Source organism: Coturnix japonica, chromosome 2 (assembly GCF_001577835.2).
Source record: "Coturnix japonica isolate 7356 chromosome 2, Coturnix japonica 2.1, whole genome shotgun sequence".
In the NCBI taxonomy this organism is placed as follows: domain Eukaryota; kingdom Metazoa; phylum Chordata; class Aves; order Galliformes; family Phasianidae; genus Coturnix; species Coturnix japonica.
The window spans coordinates 126,743,512-126,767,243 of record NC_029517.1 but is presented as its reverse complement, the minus strand read 5'-3'; the positions used below and the strand labels follow the sequence as shown (position 1 = coordinate 126,767,243).

Below are 23,732 nucleotides of genomic sequence, written 5' to 3'. Positions count from 1 at the left end.
ATTTTAGAGCTGCAGCTGCTGTAGAATAAATAGATGTTTTTGATCGCTTTTAGATGTTACTCTGCGAAGAACAGCAAAACGTAATGATTTGATTCTTTAAGCATCTCAACTATTATTCTTTATTGTTGATTTTTGTAGTTAATCAAGCTGGAGAGACGGCTCTGGACACAGCAAAAAGACTGAAAGCTGTCCAGTGTGAGGAACTGGTAAGAATGGGTTGATCAGGGGAAAAGTTTGCTTCTTTAAAGATGTGGTCTATGTAATGTATCCCATCCAGGTTGCCTCAAACTTGGTTTTGCTCCCAGCCAGCTGAAGGCTTACCATACTTAGAATTTTTTTTTAACCTTGCGATGCACTGTAATCATTTTCTTTGTAACTGCTCAAGTGAAATCATTCACTTCAACTGGAAGTGCTCTAATAGCTTAACCAGAATATTTGCAGTTATTCAATTCTAGAGGATTATGTATGTGAATACCAGTTAACACATCAGTTGAAGGCATCTGGGCTTCATCATCTCAGAGGTTCTTCTCTTCTGAGGAGTACAAAGCAGCCCTAAAATACTAAATTTGCTGAGAGCAAAATGTAATATCTGGAAGTTGATATATCCAAAAATGTTAAACACAAGGTTCTGTAGGATTCTGTCCCTCTTCTGAACGTGGTCAAAATAAACTTTTTTTGGGAATCCTCGGAATTTATGAAGCAGCACTCAAGTAAATCACTGGAGTTTGAGGAAATAAAGGTTTTAAGGGATTTTCTCAGGTATTCTTTTGGAGCTCATAGCCAGGAATATAGTTTCCAAGTCAGAGCAACAAGCTTGTTTGTTCTTAACCCCCTAAGTTGCTTCAGATCAGCATGTGTTTAGTAGGCAAGTGAATTCAGATACTATCAGTGGATTTAAAAAGCTGAAGTACAGTGTGTGATCTGCAAAACAAAGCCAGAAGAATTTGCAAAAATGGTAGATGCTGCTTAATTCTATTTCTCAGAACTTTCATGTCTCTTTTTGAATAACTCAAAAAGACATTTACTATTTCTCTGGTCAATTTATAACATTTTATTTGACAACTGAAGGTTCTTGTCATGTATTAGCATGCAGTCGGGAGAGCTTGTCCTTCACAGTTCAGAATCATTTTTCTTAGTTCTTGGAATGCAAGTGCTTGTTTTCCCATGGCGGATAGGCAGGGTAGTGCTCTTGTTCGCTTCTCCCATGTGTGCTGTAAGTATTGCTTGCAGTTCAGTGTTTTGAGTATTCCAGCAGCTGAAAAACAGGTCAGCTGTACAGCGTGCAATTGGAATGCATTTTATTTGTGCGAGTATGTTATAAGGTAACACTGGCCATTAGCCTGGATGTGTTTAAAAGCCATTTGGATATGGTGCTCAGGGATATGATTTAGCAGAGGGTTGTTAGAGTTAGGGTACTATGGTTTGGCTGCGGTTGGGCTTGATGATCTTCAAGGTCTTTTCCAACCTGGGTAATTCTATGATTCTGTGATTCTATGATTCTAAATGAAGGATAGGTAATTCTCATATGATTTCACCACAAAGACTGTGATTCTGGGGGAAAATAGTTTTATGTCCTAGAATTTATAAATCACTTTTTCATTTCTGTCTTCCAGATTCCCGCTGCTTTTGTGCACGTATCTTTTCTTCATACCACTTTTCAAATGCTTGTCAAACATGGCAATTTCTACCCATTTTGATTAAAATTTTCCCTTTCTGGCTTTTAGCAGTTCTTCTTTTCCTCAAGTAGATGGAGACTTTTGCAATTGTCTAAAATTTTACTTGTGATGCCTGGGAAATTTAAATACTAAGTATTTCTCGTAATTGCTTGCTATTGAAAATCTAACTTCAGGGGCACTGAAGAAAGAGCAGGTGTGCCAATGAGAATTCTTATTGTTTCAGCTTTCTCAAGCCAAGGCTGGAAAGCTTAATCCACATGTCCATGTAGAGTATGAATGGAATCTTCGGCAGGAAGAAATTGATGAAAGTGATGATGACTTGGATGATAAGGTAAACATGAAGTCCTGGGGTAGCCTTTCAAACTGGAAATGAGTGGAAGCTCCACACACATATTAGTTTCTTTTTCTTGCAGATATTGCAGGGGGAGAGCTAGTTTCAAGTTCTGCTTAAAGACTGACAAAGTGCTTTTGGGATACACTTTTTTAACCTAGTTATTATAGAACTGAAGTTCAGAAGTTCTGCTTCAATAAGACATATGTGATAATACACATCGGTAAATGTAGATTACTTGTGGTCATTTCTTTTTCCTTTCTGAATTCTTGGTTTTGCCTTCTAGCTGAAGGAAATCCAGAGATAACGTACTTACTTCTTTCATAATTTAATTAAAATCCTAGATGTCAAACGAGTAATTTGATGTATTTTTCCAGAACTATGCTGTGTGTTTTATTCCTGATTGAAAAAGAGGTAATGGAAAGGCAAAACTTGAGGGCACAGAATAATTGCCATTTGAGATGATGTGGAAACTTAGCTTCAGTGTCCTACTTTAGCAAGTGAGATAATTATTCTGTGCTCTCTTTCTGTAGCAAATGGAAAAACACATCTCGTATTTTCTGTGGGTGCTGTAGAAAGAAATGTGGTCAACTTTATTATCTGTGACACTTGGGGCTGAGAAATTCAGAATCCCCAATAATTTAAATATCCTCAAGGACTGTAGAGAACAAAATGATTATCTGTGCAAGGAGCCTCGGTCTAATGCTATACTGGAGGTAACAAAGCTTTCCTGAACCAGCACTACAGTGGGATAGATTGTGTAGCTCTACTTGCAGTTATTAAGAACAACTATATGCATTTAAAAGATTAACTGTACCACTGAATGTATTGTAGGTTCAGTAAACAAACCTGTTGTGTCAGAAGTGCTTACTTATTTTTAGTATTTATTAATGAGGTATTTTTGATCTTTGAAGACATCTAGTGTAAGCAAAGGATTATTTGAACTGAAAAATTACCCTTAGTTTCTGAAAACTTTTAGGTTTTAATTGGTATATTTTGTATATAGTATATCTACTGCTTTAAGGATGAATTCAACTTTTTGAGTGTATTGACTTGATGCTATAGTCTTTTATCTTTGGCTACAGAGGAGAGAATCTTTTAGGTTTGGTCCTGAGCAAGAAAAGAATATGAGGTTATTTTGTATGCTTGTGTCTAAGAGAATATGTTCTGTTTTATTCTTTCCCTACCATATGAACTATATCTAGTGTTTGGACAGCCATATAATACACGCCTTTTTATTCACAGCCTAGTCCTATAAAAAAAGAACGATCTCCAAGACCCCAAAGTTTTTGTCACTCTTCAAGTATTTCCCCCCAAGACAAAATGACTCTTCCTGGATTTAGCACTCCTAGAGACAAACAGAGACTCTCCTACGGAGCTTTTACCAATCAGATTTTTGCTTCGACAAGCACAGATTCACCCACTTCTCCAACTGCAGATGCTCCTCCTCTTCCTCCTAGAAATGCTGGCAAAGGTAAGTCTGTTTTGAAACTAAGGTGCAAGCAGTAATTTTTCCACAATTCTCTTTCCTTTGATCAAGTGTATTACGTGTAAGAGGTAGCATAGTTTTCATATTATATTGATGCTTTAATATGGTCCAATACATGTTCTCATAATTAGCAGAAAAGGAACAAGGAATGGGTGCTTTGTAATGGACTTTCATTCCTAATACTATACGTGAACTGATGAAAGATTGTGAAGTAAAACTGCCAAGTAAAAGTTGATTCATTTTACACAGAAATTTCTCCAAAAATGTAGGCAGAATCTTTAAAATCCGTTTTCATTGTAGGTCCATGAATCTTGTAGAAAAATGTTGCTGGTGTATAGTGCTATAGGATGATGCGTAGTGTCTGTCAGAGGGCCAAAAAGCATTGAAGGAAAGAAGATGTAAGATGGCATTGGTGCACAAAGGAAGGGCGGACAACTGATGTCATTTACCTGTACTTGTGCAAGGCCTTTGACGTGGTCCTGCACTATGTCCTTATCTCTAAGTTGAGGAGATGGATTTCAAGGCTGGATTGTTAGGTGTTTAAGGAATTGGTTGGATGGTCGTAGCCAGGGAGTTGTTGTCAGTGGCTTGATGTCCAGCTGGAGGCTGGTCACAAGTGGTGTCCTCCACAGGGTCTATCTTGGAACCAGTGCTCTTCAACATCTTTATCAATGACATAGACAGAGGGATTGAGTGTACCCTCAGCAAGTTTGCTGATGACACCAAGCTGAGTGGTACAGATGACAGAATAGGAGGGAGAGAGACCATACAGAGAGACCCGGACACTCAAAAAGTGGGCACATGAGTCAAATGGGTTTAACAAAGCCAGGTGCAAGGTGTTGCACTTGGGTCGAGGCAATCCCAGATATGAGTACAGACTGGGAGAACTCACTGAGAGCAGCCCTCTGGAGAAGGACTTGGGGGTCCTGATAGATGAAAAGCTGGACATGAACCAGCAGTGTGTGCTTGCAGCCCAGATGGCCAGTATTAGCTTGGGCTGCTTCAAAAGAGCGGTGGCCAGCAGGGAGAGGGAGGTGATTGTTTTGAACTGCTCTGAGTTTGTGAGGCCCCATCTAGAGCACTGTGCCCAGGCCTGAGGCGTCCAGTACAGGAAAGATGTGTATCTGTTGGAGTGGCTCCAGAGGAGGGCCATGAAGATGGTCAGAGGGCTGGAGCACCTCTCCTGTGAGGAAATGCTGAGGGAGATGGGCTTGTTTAGCTTGGAGAAGAGAAGGCATTAGGGAGATCTCACTGCAGCTTTCCCATACTTGAAGTACTCCAGTACTTTTACAGACAGAAGGGGGACCAACTTTATGTGGTCTCCTAGTGATAGGATAACAAGGAATGTTATCCTAGTGATAGGATAACAACAATTAAACAGAAAGAGGGGAGATTTTAGGTTAGATGTTAGAAGGAAATTTTTTTCTCAGAGGTTGGTGAGGCACTGGCACAGGTTTCCCAGAGAGGCTGTGGATGCCCTGTCTCTGGAGGCATCCAAATCCAAGTTGGATGGGACCCTGGGCAGACTGACCTAGTGGTTGGCAACTTTGGCCATGGTGGGGCAATTAGAACTAGGTGATCTTTAAGATCCCCTCCAACCCAAGCCATTCCATGATTCTGTGATATGATTCAAGAAGGCTCCCTCCACTTGCAGTCACTGTGTGAATAAAGACAAATAATACCAGAAAGACCTGGGAAGAGCTAAGCAGGTTGGTATGAAAGTTTGTTCCCTCTCTGCATCAAGACATTCCTTTTTCATGTTGGAGAGCACTACAGAAGTGTGGATACTGTCAGAGAAAAAATACCCACTGTATTGCCAGGTACTTAACGAGTGATATATTTAGAAGCTAACTGAAATGTCACCCATTTTTCCCTGAGAGAAACAACAGTTATGGTCTTGTAGAATTACCTCTAAGGAAAATATGTGCTACAGATTGATGGATTTGGCAATATATGTTCAATCAATAATTTTTTACTCTGTGATTTAAAACACTTTTGGTAGTGCTTGAAAGGGAAGAGAACTTCTTTTACAAGACTGTATTTTGCAGCTGTAACAGATAATGGCTCTGTAATCTAGATAAGCTTCAAAATTAGAGGACCTACTTGTGAAACGAAGTCTGTTGCTGTAATATAATTTGTGCAAATCTAACTTCAGAACAACAACAACAAAAATCCCTTCATTTTTTCATTTAATCCCTCAACTTAATTTAGAAATAACCTAATAGTGAAAAAAAATTATTTGTTATAAAGGCTACAATGTAGTTTAAGGCTTTAATGGTTGTAAGTTTGTATTTAATTTCTTCAACTTGTAATCAACTTTGTTCTTAGAAATAAAATGGTGATGAGCTCTCAGTAAAACATAGATGGTTAAAAGGGACAGAATGGAATCAGTTGACATCAGGTGTCTGCTTTTACACAGTGCAGATGCTGTATTTAAGAACTACTGTTCCATTGTCTGTCTTTGTTATGTACTGGCAACTTAACTCTTAGTTAAAAATGCTTGTTTTGCCAGACTATGCTTTCTTGGTGAAATTTCATGATCTGAGCTTGTTTGTATCAGTTTAATTTGGGGCTCATTTGTACTGTAAGTTAGAAATTTTCTAGCTTCTCACGCAGTCCTGCTGTTGAGGAACTGGGGGTGCTCACGGAGCTGGGAGGGAACAGAACCAGAACCTCAGGTGACCAAAGGTTGGTGGGTTAAACTACAACAGTTCTTTTGGAGTCCAATACAGGACACTGTAGGTTGAGATAACAGCATATCTGATCAGTGCATGTTAGAACAAATTTGCTATAAGTATTCTAGTAGTTAAATAGTTGCTGATCACAGTGTTGATCCTTTTGCGCTCAGAGTTGTGCTCATTCTCAGGGTTGTGTAATGGCACACTTGCTGTCTGTGCTCCCTACTGTTCTGTTTCTTGCCTTTGGGAGATGGATGAAGGTTATTTTGCTGTACAGTGTAACACTGATTGATAATATGTTAACACGACTGGTTGTGAGACTTATCTGGTATTTGTGCTCATTGTTACAGCCATCTCCGCACTTCAGGAACTGTTTCTCTGAAACTATTAATAATTATGCTCTTTACCTTTTCTCCTTGGAAAGCTGGTTAGTCTGGCAGGGAGATAGAATGGGCAGCTGCCTAGAGCAGCGAGCACCTCTGTTTTGGAGCTTCAACTCTGCAACAGGCCAGGGCTTATCAAATCATGATATAAATGATGATAGAATTGGGAAAAACTGCTTTAATCTACAAGAGAAGAGATTTAGGTCACATGTTAAGAGAAAATTATTTACTCAGAGGATGATTAGGCACTGGAACAGGCTGCCACTCTATGATTATGTGACTAGATTTCCTAGTTTGATAACCGTTGCTTTAAAGAATTTCTGAGCCAAGATGATTTATCTTTGGGTTTATTGATGTTCTCAAGGCAGTGAGCCACAATAACTAATTTGTTACATCATAAGCATTTGGTATCAGGTAAAGGTTCCTCCAGCAGTGGCGTTACAGTTGTACCTATCAGCTGTACCTACCTGTTGTTTATAGTCTGAAAAGGCAGATGAATGACCCTGAGCAGATAATGAATGTTGGTTCAATATTATGGCAGTGTATTGTATACTAAAGCAACTCATTTGTGGACACGTTTCTTTTCACCCCTGGATTTAGTTCATTATAACAGAATAAAGAGTGCAGAGTGACTACAATCACTGCATAAACTGCCATGGCTGTGCCTTTTCCAGCAGTTTATCTATTATTTGGGTTCAGCTTGTGCAGTCAAGTCTTTGGACTATAACATCCTGGTATCATTCTTTTCATTAAACTCTCCAGCTTACATCTGCATTATGTCTTTAAGTAGTTATATGACCAGGCAGTATCTAGATAAAGACTTGCACAAACTTAATTGCAAATCCAAAGTGAGGGCTAGTTCTGTGGAAGGATTAGGCAATCTAAGCAAGAATTCCTTAAGTTTAAATGAGAGTTAATTGTCTTCAGTGATCCTGCCTGTTATTCTCATCTGGGGTAAATATGGTGGTCAGGGATCAATTGCGAGTTGAAAGTTTAATTTAGATCTAAACTGATTAAAAGCTTGCAAATTTTGCGTAGCTCTAAGATGAAGTACAGAAAGCCAGAGGACACCTCCATTGCAGTTCCTTCCACTGCAGCTGCTGATACCAGGTTGGTCCAGCCTTAACAGATGGACTGGATGATCTTGAAGGTCTTTTCATAGAATCACAAGGTTGGAAGGGACCTACAAGATCATCTAGTCCAACCATCCTCCCTTTGCCATACCTACTGAAAACCATTAAACCATATCTCCACGCTCCTTATCCAGATTTCTCCTGAACACTGCCAGAGATGGCGACTCGAGTATTTTAATTCTGCTGTCATTCAAGTTTCTTTGCATTGTGTGAATCCTTCTCCATACTTTCCTGTTTAAATCACCTTTCTGGAATACAGGCAACTGGAATTTTAAAGGTTTCTTAGTCTGGACTTTTAGCACTGTATATAATCATGTATTCTTCCTTCAGCTTTTGAGGTTATCCAGTTTCTTCTGTTTATTTTGGATGCTGTTAGGATTCTACAGCTCCCTTGCATATACTTAAACATTTTCTTATTCTTATAAATTCGGTGTATATTTTAATAAACAATACTACTAATCTCAGTCCGATTCTATATGTTTCAGTATTGTAATAGGAAGGGATGGGTAGCTGACAATTGTTTTCATATAGTTGTATTTATGCTACAGCCCAAACTGCAAAATTTAATATGAATGTTGACATTTTTTTCTTCTTTTTAAGCGGGATTTTTTTAGCACTAATTATGGGATGTTCTTCATATGCTAATATTGATTCAATTTGTTTTCCTAGCTTTCTTATTTGGATTGACTGATCAGCTTCTTCAATTATGCTTTTATTTTCAATACTAAACATGTATCATCTACAGTAATGAAGTACAAAACAAGGATGGTTTTTGGTAGTATCTGCAAAACGTGTCATCATTATGAATGGAAAATAGCAATAACTTTTGCTAATGAAAAACCTGTTTTTAATATAAGCCTACTTTCCTTTGCAGTACCTGTTCAACCATTAACTGGAATACTGGTTCTTCCATATCTCTCGTTAAGTGGTAAAAAATACGTACAAATGTGAGGTTTTTACACTGTAAAACCACAAGTTAAGTGGATGGTAACAGCTTTGCATGTTTTCACTGGTACACAAATTAATTTACTAACTGCACAAAAGCCAAACAGCAGGAATGCACTATTAATTGCAGATATTTTCTAGTTATTTACCACTGTACTGTAAGTCTGAGATGAGATGAGGTCTGCTCACATGTGAACTTGTGATCTTTATAGTGAGTAAAAGTAATGAGGGATGGAAATGGCTTGTATTTCGTGTAGGAAGCAGCTGTTGCCCAGCTAAATAAAGAGAAAAGAGCCCAATGGAAGCAAAGTTCAGTGTTAAGGTGTTTGGGGGCTGGTTTTTTTTTCTATGCTCATTTGAGGTGGGGAGAGAAATGTTCTTCATAAAATGTGATAAAACATCATTTAGTTGACTGTGGAGCAGAAGTGGCTGACTGACTTGCTGCCTGGTTAGAACTGCGAAAGACTTTTGATTTAGAGAACTGCTCTGATTATTACTGAGAAATACCTACCTACATTTGTATATTGAATGAAAAAAAAAAAAAATAGCACTTTTTTGAGACTTCGTGTAAAATGGAGTATTTTGGAATAGATTTACCAGCAACTAATGCAGCATCAGATCTTTATGTTGTTTCATCAGCCATTCCCATGGACTGACTCAAAGCTGAGGACATTGCCCGCGTTCACTCTGCTTGGTGCCGCTTGCACCTTTTCCTGGAAAGATGCTTTTAAGTTTTCCCTTATTTGCTGCTTTATTTGAAAGGGAATTTTGTATTTCAGCCATCTCATCATTAGTGTACGCCTTGTAAACTACTGTTTATTCTTTCCATATAAGTGCCTGTGAAATTAGCGGAGAAATGTGTATGAGGAGTCAAAAACCTGCATTGCTTTTAACACCTTATTTCCTTTTCCCTGTAATTGCAGCATACTGTGTGAACTCTTTAAGGCCATGAGGGAATAACATTTTTAAACTCTGGAGACGTACAACTGGCATATGAAGCATGAAATAGGTCATTATGAACATAAAACTTAATAGGGCTAAAAACTCTGTAGAAGAATCCTCTATTCTGTTGGCAATAAGAAGCACAAGTTTTGCTTCATTTCTGAAGTTCGATTAGCAGTAAGCAAAAATAGTGTCGTGTATTTCCAACACTTTAAGGAATGTCGGTGCTATTTGCAACTCGAGGGGAAGGCTGTGGCAGTACTGGGTGGTGGGGCTGCAGTGCAGTTCACCCCACAGGGCACTAGGTGGTGGCACACAAGAGTCCAAGGGCCGTTGGCACTTGCAGACATTTCAGATCTCCTTTATTCTGTAAGGTGCACCTCATCCATTCTGTCATATTTTCTACACTCTTTAAATGTGATGTTACTATTAACATTGTATTTCTACTTTTTTTTTTTTTTTTTTTTTTTTTTTTTCATTTTACCATGCCCGCTCTTGTAGATAAGCTCATGAGTTACAGTCTGTAGAGAACAATTGATTTTAAGTGCATCAGCAGATTTCTAACTTGCAGAAGTCAAAACAAACTTTGGTTAAAACTTACATTGAGAGATGATTTTTTTTCTGTAAGAAATGTTTCAATGCGTGGTTTAAATTAGTTTACTTTCTTTAAGATGACAGAAGAAATTAAAAAGGGATAGGGCTCGTACTGGAAAACACTCTTATTACTTTGCACTAATATTTGACTGCTTGTCAATGTTCAATTAAGTGTTTTGTAAACACTCTGTAAATTACACAGAGGGAACAAATTCAAAGCTGTCTCTTAAAGCATCCTTGTAATGAGACTTAGAAAGTGTGGGATAGATGAGTGGACAGTGAGGTGGATTGAGAACTGGCTGACTGGCAGAGCTCAGAGTTGTGATCAGTGGTATAAAGTCTGGTTGGAAGCCTGCAGCTAGTGGTGCTCTCCAGGGGTTGGTGCTTGGAACAGTCTTATTCAGCATTTTCATCATCGATGTGAATGAAGGGATAGAGTCCACCCTCAGCAACTTGGCTGATGACACAAAGCTGGGAGGAACGGCTGACATGCCAGTAGGCTGTGCTGCTATTCAACAGAACCTGGACAGGCTGGAGAGTTGGGTAGAGAGGAACCTACTAAGTTTGAACAAAAGCAAGTGTTTAATTGTGCATCTAGGAATACCGCACCCATCAGTACAGATTAGGGTATGACCTGTTGCAGTGGAGCTCTGCAGAGAAGGGCTCACGTGTTCTTCTGGACAGCAGCTTAGCCCTGAGCCAGTAGTGTGCCCTGGTGGCCAAGAAGGTCAATGGTATCCAAGAGCACATTAAAAAGAGCATGGCCAGCAGGCTGAGGGAGGTTCTCCCCCTCTACTCTGCCCTGGTGAGGTCACATCAGGAATACTGTGTCCATTTCTGGGTTCCTCAGTTCAAGAAAGACAGGGTACTTCTAGAAAAAGTCCAGCAGAAGGAGACAAAGATAAAGGGCCTGGAGCATCTCCCTGATGAGGAAAGGCTGAGTTACCTGGGTCTGTTTGGCCTGGGGAATACAAGACTGGGAGGGAATCTGATCAATGTTTGTAAACATCTAAAGTATGGGAGGCAATTGGGTGAGGTCAGACTCTTTTCAGTGGTATGTGATGACAGAACAAGGAGCTATGGCCAAAAACTGGAATGCAAAAAGATCCACACAAATACACAGAGGAACTTCTTTACAGTGAGTGTGTCGTAGCCCTGTAATAGGCTGCCTAGAGAGGTTGTGGAGTCTCCTTCTTTGGAGATATTCAAGACACCTACCTGTGAGACCTGCTGTAGGGAGCCTGCTTTAGGAGGGGCCAGCCCCTGTGATTCTGTGATTAATAATTTGATTCACAAGATTAAGCAGGTAATGGAAAGCCAAGATGAAAGTTTTTGCTGGGGTTGTGGTTGAGGGATTCTGCTAAGTGATGAAAGGCCTTGAATCTGGAAGAGGCTGATGGTTAGCTCCCTATAGAAAGTCTGATTAATCTTTTCTTTTGAGTTAAGAAGGGTCACCACCTTAAAACATTTGGCAAACGTGTGCATGTTTATATGGTAACTAAATCATTATTTTTATTTTTTTTTTCAATGATCAGTATTTCACCTAAGGAACTGCAGCAAATATTCTTCACTGCTTTTCATGCTTTTATGATATGTATTTGGGAAGGCTTAAGCACTTTTCTAGATAGAAGAAAGCAACAAGAAAATAAAGGTTTTTGAGATGCAGATCCTGTTTGTGTGCAGGTTAGGGTACATGCTGGTTAACAAAATGAGATCTTCAATTCCATTTCAATAAGCTGTGTTTACAGAAATAGTAGATTCTGTAGTGCTGCAAAATAGTTGATGATAGACAAGAAATTTCAGATATAAATAAAACTTGGCTTTTAAAACTGTACTGTTAGTGTTCTTCATTTATCCAGCCTGTGATGGCAAAGCTCTCTTACACTCAAAACTTACTGCAATCATGATCTTGCGTTAAGATGTTACTACATGAGGAGATTAAAAAATGAATGGACTTTAAGCTAATCTAAACTAACATAGGATTGATTTAGATAAGTGTCACAAATAATTGACTTTGGCAGTAATGGTGGCAGACTCAAGCAGTCATGTCATTGCTGCATGTTTGTGTGCAGCACTGTCCGCTTTCTTGAGCTTCCTATGACGACATTTGTGAAGGTCAGTGATGAAGTTGAATAGGGAATACTCATTTTCCCTTGTGGTGACTGTTCCTTTGAACCAGTACTTGTTCCCATACTCTGTAAAGTATGTGTTGTGTTGAATAATGCTTGTGCCAATGTTGATTCAGGGCAAATACAAGGCTTAGGGTAAAGGTGACTACCGAAACTGCTATAAGCATGTTAAATAATCCCAGACAGATCAAGGGCCTCTCTAATGTTTGTTTTATAGATGCAGCGTACAACAATTTGCATTGCTCTACGGATGTGTATTCTGGTGTATTTAGATGAAAGTTAAATTGCAAAATAAGAATGGAAAATCTTCTGTAGTTGATTTCCAAAACACAAAGCAAAGACAATTGGAGGATAAATATTTCTCCAACCCCTTCCAATTCATCAACAGAACTGGTATAGCATAGAGGAAAACAAACAAACCCAATAAGCTTAGCTGTGTAATTGAACATCTGGAAAGCTATTTCATCCTCATGTAAAATAATAGAGATTGAAAACCTAACTGCTACATGTTACTTAAATTAAGATTTATTTTTAAACACCTAAAATTAAAAATCCTGGCGTGACTAATCCTGTATTTTTTAACGGTGTTTGTGTCATTCTATTGTTAAGTTGCTTATATCCCCACAGCTGGAAAGGTTAAAAATGTGGTGAATGTGTTGTTTAATTCAAACGGTGTTTTGGCATGGCTTGTCTTTTGGTTTCTTTTCGCTGCATTTCACTGTGGTCTGACTGTGATTTTTTTTATTTTGGTGCTGCTTTGCTGTTGATGCACATGTATTTGTAAGAAGGTTGTTTGTTATCTTGCAGGCCCACCTTCAACCCTCCCTCTAAGCACTCAACCCTCTAGTGGCAGCTCCACTCTTTCCAAGAAGAGACCACCTCCCCCACCCCCAGGACACAAAAGAACCCTCTCTGACCCACCAAGCCCACTACCTCACGGACCCCAGAATAAGGGCCCAGTTCCTTGGGGTGAGTTTTGAAATGCAAGACAAAAGGGCAGGGGCAAACCTTTACAATGAGATATATATATTTATACATATATATAGACATACATATATAAAATCTTTGGTTTCTTTTACCTGCTGCTTGCTTTCCTGCAGCTTGATGTGATGTCAGCTTAGAGAAATCAGCAGTCTGTCTCTGTCACTGTAGCTTCCAGGCTTCTGTGTTTGAGTCTCACTTGAGAAAACTGAAAATACTCCACACTTCCCTGGGATCCCGTTCAGTTTCTCTGCCGCCTCCCTCTCTCTGCCCCAGCTTCCCAGGCTGCTGCTTCACCCACATCTGCTGCATCTTCCCTGCGTCTTTTCCCTCAGCTCTGCTGCTGTTCTGAGCAGCTCATTGATCTGGATGGATCTTGGTTTGGGGCAGATGTTGCCTCAGTGAGTCCATGCAGTTCACCCAGTTCCCAGGACTGCTCATCTCCTTGGGCTCTGCTCCAAATTCCCCCTATGAAGTATTCACAGCTAACTGGTGGGATGTGTTGTCTTTATGTTTTCAGGCTGTGCGATGGTATCTGTGCACTGATAGGTTTGCATCCTTCTACCAGCAGAAGTTATAAAGAAACAGCACTTTATTATTATTTTTCAACAGGATACCTTTCTGACAGAAGCTTGTTAGGAAATATTTTCTGCTCTTCTCAAATCCTTCTTTTGCATCCATCACTTCTCTATGCATGTAACTTCTCCCTGCAGCTGTAAATCTTGAGCCCTTGTAACTTTCTGTAATCCTAGTCTTGTCAGCAGAATCATTGTAAATCCATAAACTGGAGTCTAAGACTTACATTAAGGAGGAGTCATCCATATATTAGTCATGTCTTAAGACTTTTCTTTTTGTTCTAATGTAAACATAAAATGGAGACCAAGCCTAAAAGCACTTTTTTTTCCCCACCAGCAGGTTAAGTTACGTGTTAAATCATGTAATGCACATGTGTGGAATTTGTGATTTGATAAAGTACTTAATCTGAAGAGAAGTATGGTGTTGAATGTAAAGCCCTTTTCTCAAGCAATTCAAATGCTGGCGACATTTTCTATTACCTACTTTTTCAGATACAGGGGAAGAAACGTTTCCTACAACAGCTCTGTATTGCTGCAGAGGCAGTAAAAACATTGGAAGAGCTTGGACTTCAAAGATTATTTTTGTTTTTCTAACTGTTAAGCCCAAATCGGTACCTAAAACACTATGATAGATATTATAAGACGTGACTCTAGCAGGACAAAAGGTGTGGTGCAAGCTGTTGGTGGCAACTGTTCTTATAAAGCCTGTATAACAGTTGAAGGACAGGAAGGTGTAAGTGTAGAGGTACCCCGTGCTGAGGTTTCAAACAGAACAATCTTTAGCTTATGTGTAAGCAAATTAAGTTATTATTTTCACCTGTTTTAGAAACGTTTGGCTATAGATTCTTATTTTGGATTTCCACGGCAACCATGAGATTTTTCCTTTCTTTCATCCACAGGAGCTACATGGGAAAGATTTATTGTCACTTTTAGTCCTAATTTTATTTTTCTACTTTTCCATCTTTTTGCATGCAGAAGTATTTTTAGGAAGGCTCACTGTTGGTCTTCTCTGCTGTTTCATTTAGACTTCAGCACAGAGAATGGTGTCTAGCCAGATACGTCCTTTTGCTTAGGAAGCTTTTGCATACTGGGATCACTAAATGTCACTTCAGTAAATTTTATCTCTAAGATGGATGTAATGTTTATGACTTTGATTCTAAGACTGTTTAGATGAGCTACAGTAGAGGAGGGAAGAGGGAACGATCAAGGCCCTGGAAGAGTAATTAAGTGATGATTTGTGAAAGCTTTCTGTTGGTGGTGGGTTGGGAGTTGGACTGGATGATCTTAGGGATCTTTTTCAACTTTAAGATTCCATGAAGGAGTTCAGAATCACTTGGCTCTGGATTTTGATACCTTTATGATAAAGTCGAATATACCTACGCTCTTGTCTTTACCAGGAGTTAATGCTTGTGGTGACTGTATGGTAACAAGGCTTGAAGAACAGCCTTTGCTGATTCAGTAAAATATCAGTGCTCAAAAGCTTGAATTTCATTTTATTCACAAATATAATGATTTATGAGGCTACATATGTTTTGTTATAAGGCACATCTACCATAAATATATTCAGACACTTGCCTGCAGCATCTCCTATTCAGAGTAAATTGAAGTGCTATATTCAAAACAAGAGCCCTACAGCAGAAACTCAGCAATGTATTTCAGTCTTCCCTTGCCAGCAGACGTGAGCTACCAGTAAATTTGGAAAGGTGTTACATGAAGGTCAGGTTGGATTATTACGGTCCCTGTGGCTTTTTCAGTTACAAAGTTGTTAGTCAAGAATGAGCTTTAAAATCTTTGGACATGACGCTTAGGACACGCTTAAAGTACTGTGGACTTAGCTCACCCTTTGATGATGATATTTCAGTTACCATAATGTTCAGTTACCCTAATGTTCATTTCTTTTGTGTTTGTTTGTTTGTTTGTTTTCATTTCAGGTAATGATTTGGGCCCACCTTCAACTAAGGCTGCAAACAAGTTTGAGGGGATGTCTCAGCAGTCAAGGTAAAAGTCTGTGTATGTGAAAGTGAAACTTATTTAGACGTAACTAATCTGTGAATCAGAAAAAATAGCCTTTCATATTTAGTAAAATCCTAGCTAAGCTTCTTCATTAGTTTCCTGCATGCATTACTGCTGTACAAATGCTTTGGCTTTACTGATCCTCCTACGCTTCGTTCATAGCTTTCCATGCACAATTCCTTCTTTGAGTGGAATGGACAAAATAATTTGTACCAGAATCTGCCTGTGGCTCCTACAGAAGTGAGGTCTGAGCTAGGGAATGCTGCCTCACACTGCTGTCCAGCAAGACAGAAGTTTTATATTCATGCCTCCTGGTATTTCATTTTATCTGCTTTCCTGAGAGGTCTGTAACTGCAGAGAAACAAAACATTCCAGGGTCAGTTTTGACATAGGTACCCGTAGAAGCTACTTCTGTAACAGAGAGGAGTCATCTCATTCTACCAGCTAAACCGCCTTTCCTTTTGCCAGGCAGTTCCAAAGTCCTTAGGTTCAAAGCACGGTAATGGTGATAAATGTGCCTCAAGCAACACAGTAGTGTACCTGTCTGACCATGTGTATGTGTGAAATCAGGGCATAACTGAAGGTGGATGCATATCATCATGCAAATGGCAGGTGTGTGGATGGAGCTTCTGGACATCCTCAGTCCGTGCTTGGCCTTGCCTGGACAGGCTGTGGATGCGTTCCTGGTGGCACAGCTGATGTGCCACATCAGAATCCATTCAGGTATCATTTGGTATAGAAAGAAAAAGGTGGTGATGTTCTTTGCCACAAAGAGCTGCTGCCATACTTGACATTTATAAGAGGAGGGTAAATGTGCGAAGCTGATTCTTGATGGTATTAGTGAAAAGCCTGGGAAATTATATATTGAAGATTGAGTTTGGCCATTCTTCCAGTTTTATGTCATGATGTATTTTAACTTCTGAAAAAAAAAAAAAAAAAAAAGCATGGAGATTAAGCTTTAGTATTCCATTGTACTCATTTTGAAAAGTTAGCTTCAGAGAAAAAGAGTACTGGCATCAGGGCTGCTGATACAGCAGAACACTCTCTCCTTTGAACATATTCTGACAAGCTCATCACTTTTTTCCCTTATTTTTTGGTAATTTTTCAGAAATAATACTTCTTGTTTTCAATTTCCATGCCTTGATTCTCCCTGTCTGTAATTTTTCTTGAAGACTGCTGGTATAAACCTCAGTATCTCCCCAAGAAGCAGAGCTAGTAATCATCTCATCACCTGTGCTTAAGGAGCCTCCCAATGCAATGAACTGGAGTTCCCTTAGCAAAACATTCAGAAAGCTGGAGTCCAAAGGCACAAATCTCATCAGAATTGTAATTCACAAAGGCGGAATTGCCTGCCATCATTTTCTTTTACGTAGCGTGGTTAAATGGTGCCAGGCCAGATGGTAGTTAAGGATTAAATTGAGTTAAGGAAGCAAGAATCTTAGGAGATAGCTTGTTTGAGGAAACAGATGTCACTCTCGTGTCCGGATCAGGGGTAAAACACATTCAACAAATAGCTTATTTTCTGAATGGTCAGTTCTTCCTTGCTTTAACGTGAAATGTTAAAATAAGTAGAACTCCTGAGGAGCCTCTTTCTCACTGAGTACAGAAAGTAAAATGAATTGCAATCATTTATACATACTTATGACTGATATTTTCAAAGCCTCTTAGACTAAGCTTAGGATGGTGTAATGTGTGTCCAGAGGAGAGCTACCTGTGAACATGGGTTGACCTACCTGTTGGCAACAAATCATAGCAGTATTATTCCGTATCCAATTAATGCATTAAAATGCGCTTCTTGGAGATGCAAATTAAACATTAAAACTGGATTTTTACCAGAATATTCTGAGCTGTCTTTCAAGATGTGGTCATCTTACAAACATCATCTTTGTGTTTCTTACTCTGTAGTGCAAGAATGATTCTAAAATACTCCTATCTTACTTGTGCTGTTGATTTCCATCACAAATAGCTTACCCAACTGAAACACAGCTTAACAGGGTGAAGCATGGTGCTGGCCCGTGTTTCCCTTGGAGCAGTAGCAGCAGCAGTCTCCTGATGCAGTTGCAGACTGTGTTGTTACGCTCACACGAGGCAAAGACTCAATCCTGAAAATCTTCAAACCTTTGGCATAAGAGCCCGAGGATGTTTTGAATGATCCAGGATAGTTATCTTAATATTTAAAGAACAGAATTTCTTTTAATTTCAGGATCTGCCCTCTGAGCTGGTCTTTCTGCTCCCTCCATTTTCAGAGTAGGTTTTTGCACACAGCTCAGTTTGCAGAATAAATCTGCTGTGATGCATTAGAGCTTTTGCAGGGTTCACGTGTCTCTTTCTGTTTGAAAATGTGGTCCTTTCTTAGGAGTGCGCTGAGTTTCAGGCTTGATGCACAGATTAGATGACGAGTTGGTTATGTGAAAGAAACAAATGTGGAATTCTCTAAATTATGAATGTGTAGAGGAAAAAAAAAAAGAAAAAAGGGAAAGACAAGTTGCACTCTGTAACAACTGTAAGCACTAATAATCACATCTGTTGGTTTAGCACTGGGACTGCAAAGACTGCACTTGGCCCTAGAGTTCTTCCCAAACTACCTCAGAAAGGTAAGTGATCTTTTCTTCTTGCGGGAGTTCTCATAATTCTCTTTATGAGTATGCGAGAATAAATATTTTGTTTCCAGCAGCTTTCCACAATCGATGATACTTGAGCAAAACTGAAAGAATTTTTGAAATCAGGAGACTTTTTAATCAAACTAAAAAGTAATTAGAATGTAGTGAAGGCGGGGGGGAAAGGTAGTAATAGAAGTTGGAAGAGAACTCCTGAGGCCATCTGGTCCAGTTCCCCCTCAGAACAGGGCTAACTGTGCAGTCATGTTTTGGAAGTCTTGGTGGATAATCTCCCTGGGCTCCTGTTTCCATCTTTTTGACCAATCTCACTGGTAATTTCTTTTCTTCTTGATAACCATATATCTAGTTTCTTAATGTTTCTGAGTTGTGCCCATTGCCATGTTTGGGAAACTTGTACTATAACAGTTCCTTTCAAGTAATTGTACGCTCATTTACATATATCAGTGACAAACTTGCTGAGACCATCATCCTTCCTCAGTGGTCCTTTATTTTTAGAAATGGTTTGAGCCTCTCTAAATAAAACCTGCCTTTCGAGTTCAAAGGCTTTTTGCATTTCATCATCAGTAGACTACAGAATAGTAAGCAGACCTGCATACATGTACATGTTCACTTCCTTTTCTCCTCAAGATTTTACCAATCCTGAGGCCTGATCTTTTTTTATATGAAGTTCAGATGGGTGGATGTATGAGCAACTGGCATTAATGAGAACTTTCATTACAGTCACGTCGGTGGGCTGATTAGTTTTTTTTTTGTAAAATGCATCTTTTTCTTACGTTCGTTATGTTTGTTAGATCTAAAAAGCAGTCACACTGTTTCACCTTCAGCAGTTTATCTCTGAATTGATGTGTCTCAGTTATTTAATGTTTAAAGGAGGTAGTGAATAAACATTTTTCTTTTTGTTTTAGTGGCACTAAGAAAAATAGAAACCAGTCATCATCTTTCAATAGATAAATCCAGTCAGCACACGGAAATGTTTAAGCCCTCACTGTCCATCGATATACCACAGAAACCACAACCTGGAGATTTGCCCCCAAAGCCTCTGCCTCTGGAACTAACTCAGAAGCCTCAAGTAGGAGATTTACCCCCAAAGCCTGGAGAACTGCCCCCCAAACCTCAGCTAGGAGACTTGCCACCAAAACCGCAGCTTGGAGACTTACCTCCAAAACCACAAATAAAGGACCTTCCTCCGAAACCTCAGCTGGGAGATCTGCTGGCTAAAACACAAGGCGGAGAAGCGTCACCAAAGCCTCAGCCCTCAGAGGCAAATCAGAAATCTCACTCCTTAGATCTTTCTCCAAACGTACAGTCTAGAGACACCATCCAAAAGCAAGCATCTGAAGAGTCTAATGATGTAACGCATACCCTGCCAGAAACCCCTGTGCCGCTTCCCAGGAAGATAAACATGGTAGGTATTATTGCAGCTACTTGAACGTTTCCATGCAAGGCTTTGAAGTTACTGTAGGACCGTCTCCACAAAAAAAAGAAAGCCCTTGAGCTGTATGCACAAAACAGAAATGTTATGGGCTAGGATGGGGAATTAGATGTTCCTTCTGTACATCCAAGTAGCTTCAGCAAATAACTTGGTGTTTACAAGACCTTGCACGCCGACACAAATATGTAATGTCGGATGATAGTCTTGGGGGAGTGGTGGTGTATTTGAATTTACAAGGGTATTTAGCCATCTTTGTGTGTGCCAGTCATACTTCTGAACTAATAGGTGTCTTCCTCTCCTGTCTTTGTTGCTTTATAGATTACTAGAATATTTGTTGGATTCTACTTTTAAGTGTCAGGAAAGGGTGTTAGCTCCTATTACTGCTAACCTGCTGGTCAGTAGATAAAAGTGTAGATTCTAGGTCAACTGTGATAAATGGGTGAACGTTTCTGTCTTGAATATTTAATGTTGGTGTACTGGAGTAGTTGACAAAGGTTTGGATGAATTGCTCAATTGGCAAAATTAATATTGCTGCGTGTTGTGTAATAACAGAGCTGGGAATATAACTAGATTCCAAGTCTACTCGTTCAATCCCCAGTTCATCTAGCTATTTATCTTGTGAGCCAGTGTGATTCCCATCCAGTAGAGGTTTCCTCATGCATATGTATATTGAAATCATTTTATGAAACTCCAGAGTGCTCTCAGGATTTTTCATCATTAAGAATACATCAAAAAGGAGATGTTTTTGCTTGTCAAATTGCCTATGCAAAGCACTTATGTGAAAGGAAATGTGACTTCCGTTCTGGTAATGAAAGCAGAGGATGAGTTTCTCCTTTCTTGTGCCTGTCTGAGAAAGAACACTTTCTGCAGAGCCATTTTTCTGCTTCTGTGATTGACTCCTTTGCATGTTCATATTGGAACCCAGAATGAGAGTTGTTGTTGAATTTCCTGATTGTTGTAGAGATTAGGTGAAAGAAAGCTCGAAGATCAAAAGGTGTCTTCAACTACGATTTTTTTATGTACTCATTATGTAATATAAGGAAGCAGATGACACTGGGCTTTCTCATCTATTGCTCCCTTCTAATAGACTGAAAGAGAGCAAACAGTGGATTTGATTTTTTGGATATTGTGTTTAAACTCTTCCCCTGTTTTGTGCAGAAAAATCACAAGCAAAAAGTCAGTGTTCTCCAAACTGAGCCATTTTCATATATGCAGTAAATTAAATAATTTCACTGTTTGGAAGTGATCAAAATGATGATGTATCCATGATAATTACTGCAAATTTCTATGTATCACTGTGTGCATGCTGGTTTGCTGCAGTTTTCTCAAGCAGCAATGTGCAGGTGTTCATCTTCAACGTGTTGTGTTTGTGCTTTCAGTCTGTTTCTGTGTCCTCTCAGCACAAACCGTGTGATGAAATGCTGCGTCACAGTGCATGAAGTGCTGTGACAGCAGCCAGCACTGCTTATGGGAATGCAGGCTTGATTTTGATAGCCACTAAAATAAAAAGGCAAAAATTGACATAAATTCCTGCACTGGAATTTGTAGAATATATATATGTTATATATACATACATACACACACACACTAGTGGTACATAAGGATGTTTTTGAAGAAATGAATCCTATTCTGAGAGCTTGTGAAATATCACTGAACACCTGATTGGTTCATTTGTGTGTATGTGTTCTATAAAGGAGGTAAGATACTTCTTTTTAAACAGTGATTGAGCATAGACATGGAGAAATTGTTTAATGACCGCAGCTGATGATTGTTTGGTCGCACTATCGAATAGGTACTAATATTTGGATGCAGAATTGTGAGGGTTTTTTTTTTTTTGTTATTGCTTCTGTGAGTTTGTTTATAGTACCAAATGAGGTGTCCTGTATTTGCTTTCATTTTACTTTTAATGCACCAGCATCCCAGCTTCTATTCTGGTCAACCTTGTACTTCCTTCAGCCCCATCTGTCTGTGAATGTTCTCAGGGTTAATACCAGCCCAGGCTTGAGTTCTCCTTTCTCATAGGCAGTTGTTTCCCTTTGTCGCTGGAGCATTGATTGGAAGTTCTTTTCCTTTGTAAAGCTTCTCTGGAATTGAAAGCAGGGACTGGTTCCAAACATCCATATTAATATTGCATTCCAGTCCCTTGTGATAGTTGAGATTTTTTGTTCACATTATCTGAATTTGTTTTAAAAAAAAAAAAAAAAAGCATTCTTTGAAGTAACTTCTTGCTGCAGTAAATCCTTGCTGGGGAAAAAAAAAAAGAGAGAAAGAAGTCCTTTGATCTCATACAAATTTCACCTAAGGTATTTCTGTTTGTCTCAATAGCACATTTTCCTGATCTTATGCTGTGTTAACTGCATGGCCCCTTATGTATAGAATTGTTATTTTTCTATAACTTGACTTTAATGGGAGTTCTCCTTGCTGTGTGCCTGCTCTGCTGCTGAGCTGGAGGTGCTTTGCTGCCAGAACGTGGAGGTGTTTCAGATGGGAAGGTAACAGCAAAGAGAAGACTCCGTAGGAAATTTCCTCTGTTGAGTTTCTTTTGGCACAAATCCCTCTAAACCTGCTGACTGTTCCTTCATACCCTCCTGCTTCTCATCTCCTTCTGCTCCTCTTGTTTGTGTTCTTGTTATCTGTCTACCTCTGTTCAAAGAGGAACTGTAGGTTTTGAAGAAGCACCCATTATAAAAATACAGGAATATGAAGCAGCAGTGCATTTCTGTGAGTATAAAGTAGCAGCATATTTCTGTTAGCGCTGCTTACTTACTCTGTTTGGAAATAATTTAAAGCGGTTTTCCTGCCATGAGAAACATATGTTCGGGGAGGAGTCCATGGCTCAGGCTTTCTTACATGAGCTAGTAGTGTGCAGCAAAATATGACCTAGAAAACACTTGGATGCAGAATAGCGGAGTTGTGAGAATGTTGTGATGGCAATTCATAATAAATAATGTTGTGCCACCTGAAGTTAAAAATTAGTAAGAAATTGCTAACACTCAGGACTGAAAGCCATTCAGAAAGTAATTTCCTGATACAGTCCTAAAAACACATCTGAAATCAAAGAATTCTGTATTTTCCTGCTAGATCCCCAAATTGCAAGGAACGCTGCGATTTAAATGCAGCATTTTCCTCAGCCTTTACCTCTCTTTTGATGCTGAAATGAGATTGGATTTCAGTTTGTTCCCATGGCGGTGCTGTTTGGGGTATTTCTGTTGAGGTTCAGTGTTTGTTCGGCTTTTCTTTCTTTTTTGTTTAATCATGTATGATGGGAGAACGAAGGCGGGTGGTGCTGGATTGGAGTAATGTAAAGGCATTGTTTAGGCTTTGATGAAGGAGGTGTAAGAAACTTAAGCAGTGTGCTGAGTGTTAAAATTTCTTGTGAATTCTGAAACTTTAAAAAAAAGAGAAATAGACTCATACAGATCTTTTCTTCCTTTCCTTCTTGTTTTTTAATACTTGGATTTTTTTAATTTTATGCCTTGATTGAAGAGAAGGAAATTGGGTGGTCTTCGCGGTTTTGTAAAATAGAATGAGGGGGCAGAATTCATGTGATGTGTTTCCTGTCTCCCTCGTGTCTTCCATCTAAAACTTTGCTGTATTTTCAGGGAAAGAACAAGGTTAGGCGAGTGAAGACAATTTATGACTGCCAGGCAGATAATGATGATGAGCTCACCTTTGTTGAAGGAGAAGTAATTATTGTAACTGGGGAAGAGGACCAAGAGTGGTGGGTATGTATCCTTTCCTTTTAGAGTTCCACGTCACTTCTTTATGGCTCTTAAAGGAAAACCTTTTTGTTGTTTTGGGTTTTTTTTTACC

At 39.2% G+C, this 23,732-nt stretch overlaps 1 protein-coding gene across 9 annotated transcripts in view; it reads left to right on the top strand.

Annotated features, from left to right (window-relative positions):
* ASAP1 (ArfGAP with SH3 domain, ankyrin repeat and PH domain 1) overlaps positions 1 to 23,732 on the top strand; it is a 153,089-nt gene that overhangs the window by 124,778 nt on the left and 4,579 nt on the right. For 7 of the 9 annotated variants that reach the window (XM_015856318.2, XM_015856317.2, XM_015856316.2 and 4 more), the window contains 8 exons: positions 139 to 206; positions 1,900 to 2,007; positions 3,253 to 3,481; positions 13,108 to 13,269; positions 15,788 to 15,854; positions 18,405 to 18,463; positions 19,393 to 19,892; positions 23,522 to 23,644. In XM_015856318.2, the coding sequence (XP_015711804.1) occupies positions 139 to 206; positions 1,900 to 2,007; positions 3,253 to 3,481; positions 13,108 to 13,269; positions 15,788 to 15,854; positions 18,405 to 18,463; positions 19,393 to 19,892; positions 23,522 to 23,644 (1,316 nt within the window). The remainder of the gene's footprint in view (positions 1 to 138; positions 207 to 1,899; positions 2,008 to 3,252; positions 3,482 to 13,107; positions 13,270 to 15,787; positions 15,855 to 18,404; positions 18,464 to 19,392; positions 19,893 to 23,521; positions 23,645 to 23,732) is intronic. The other 2 variants (XM_015856325.2, XM_015856324.2) reach the window with 1 other exon arrangement.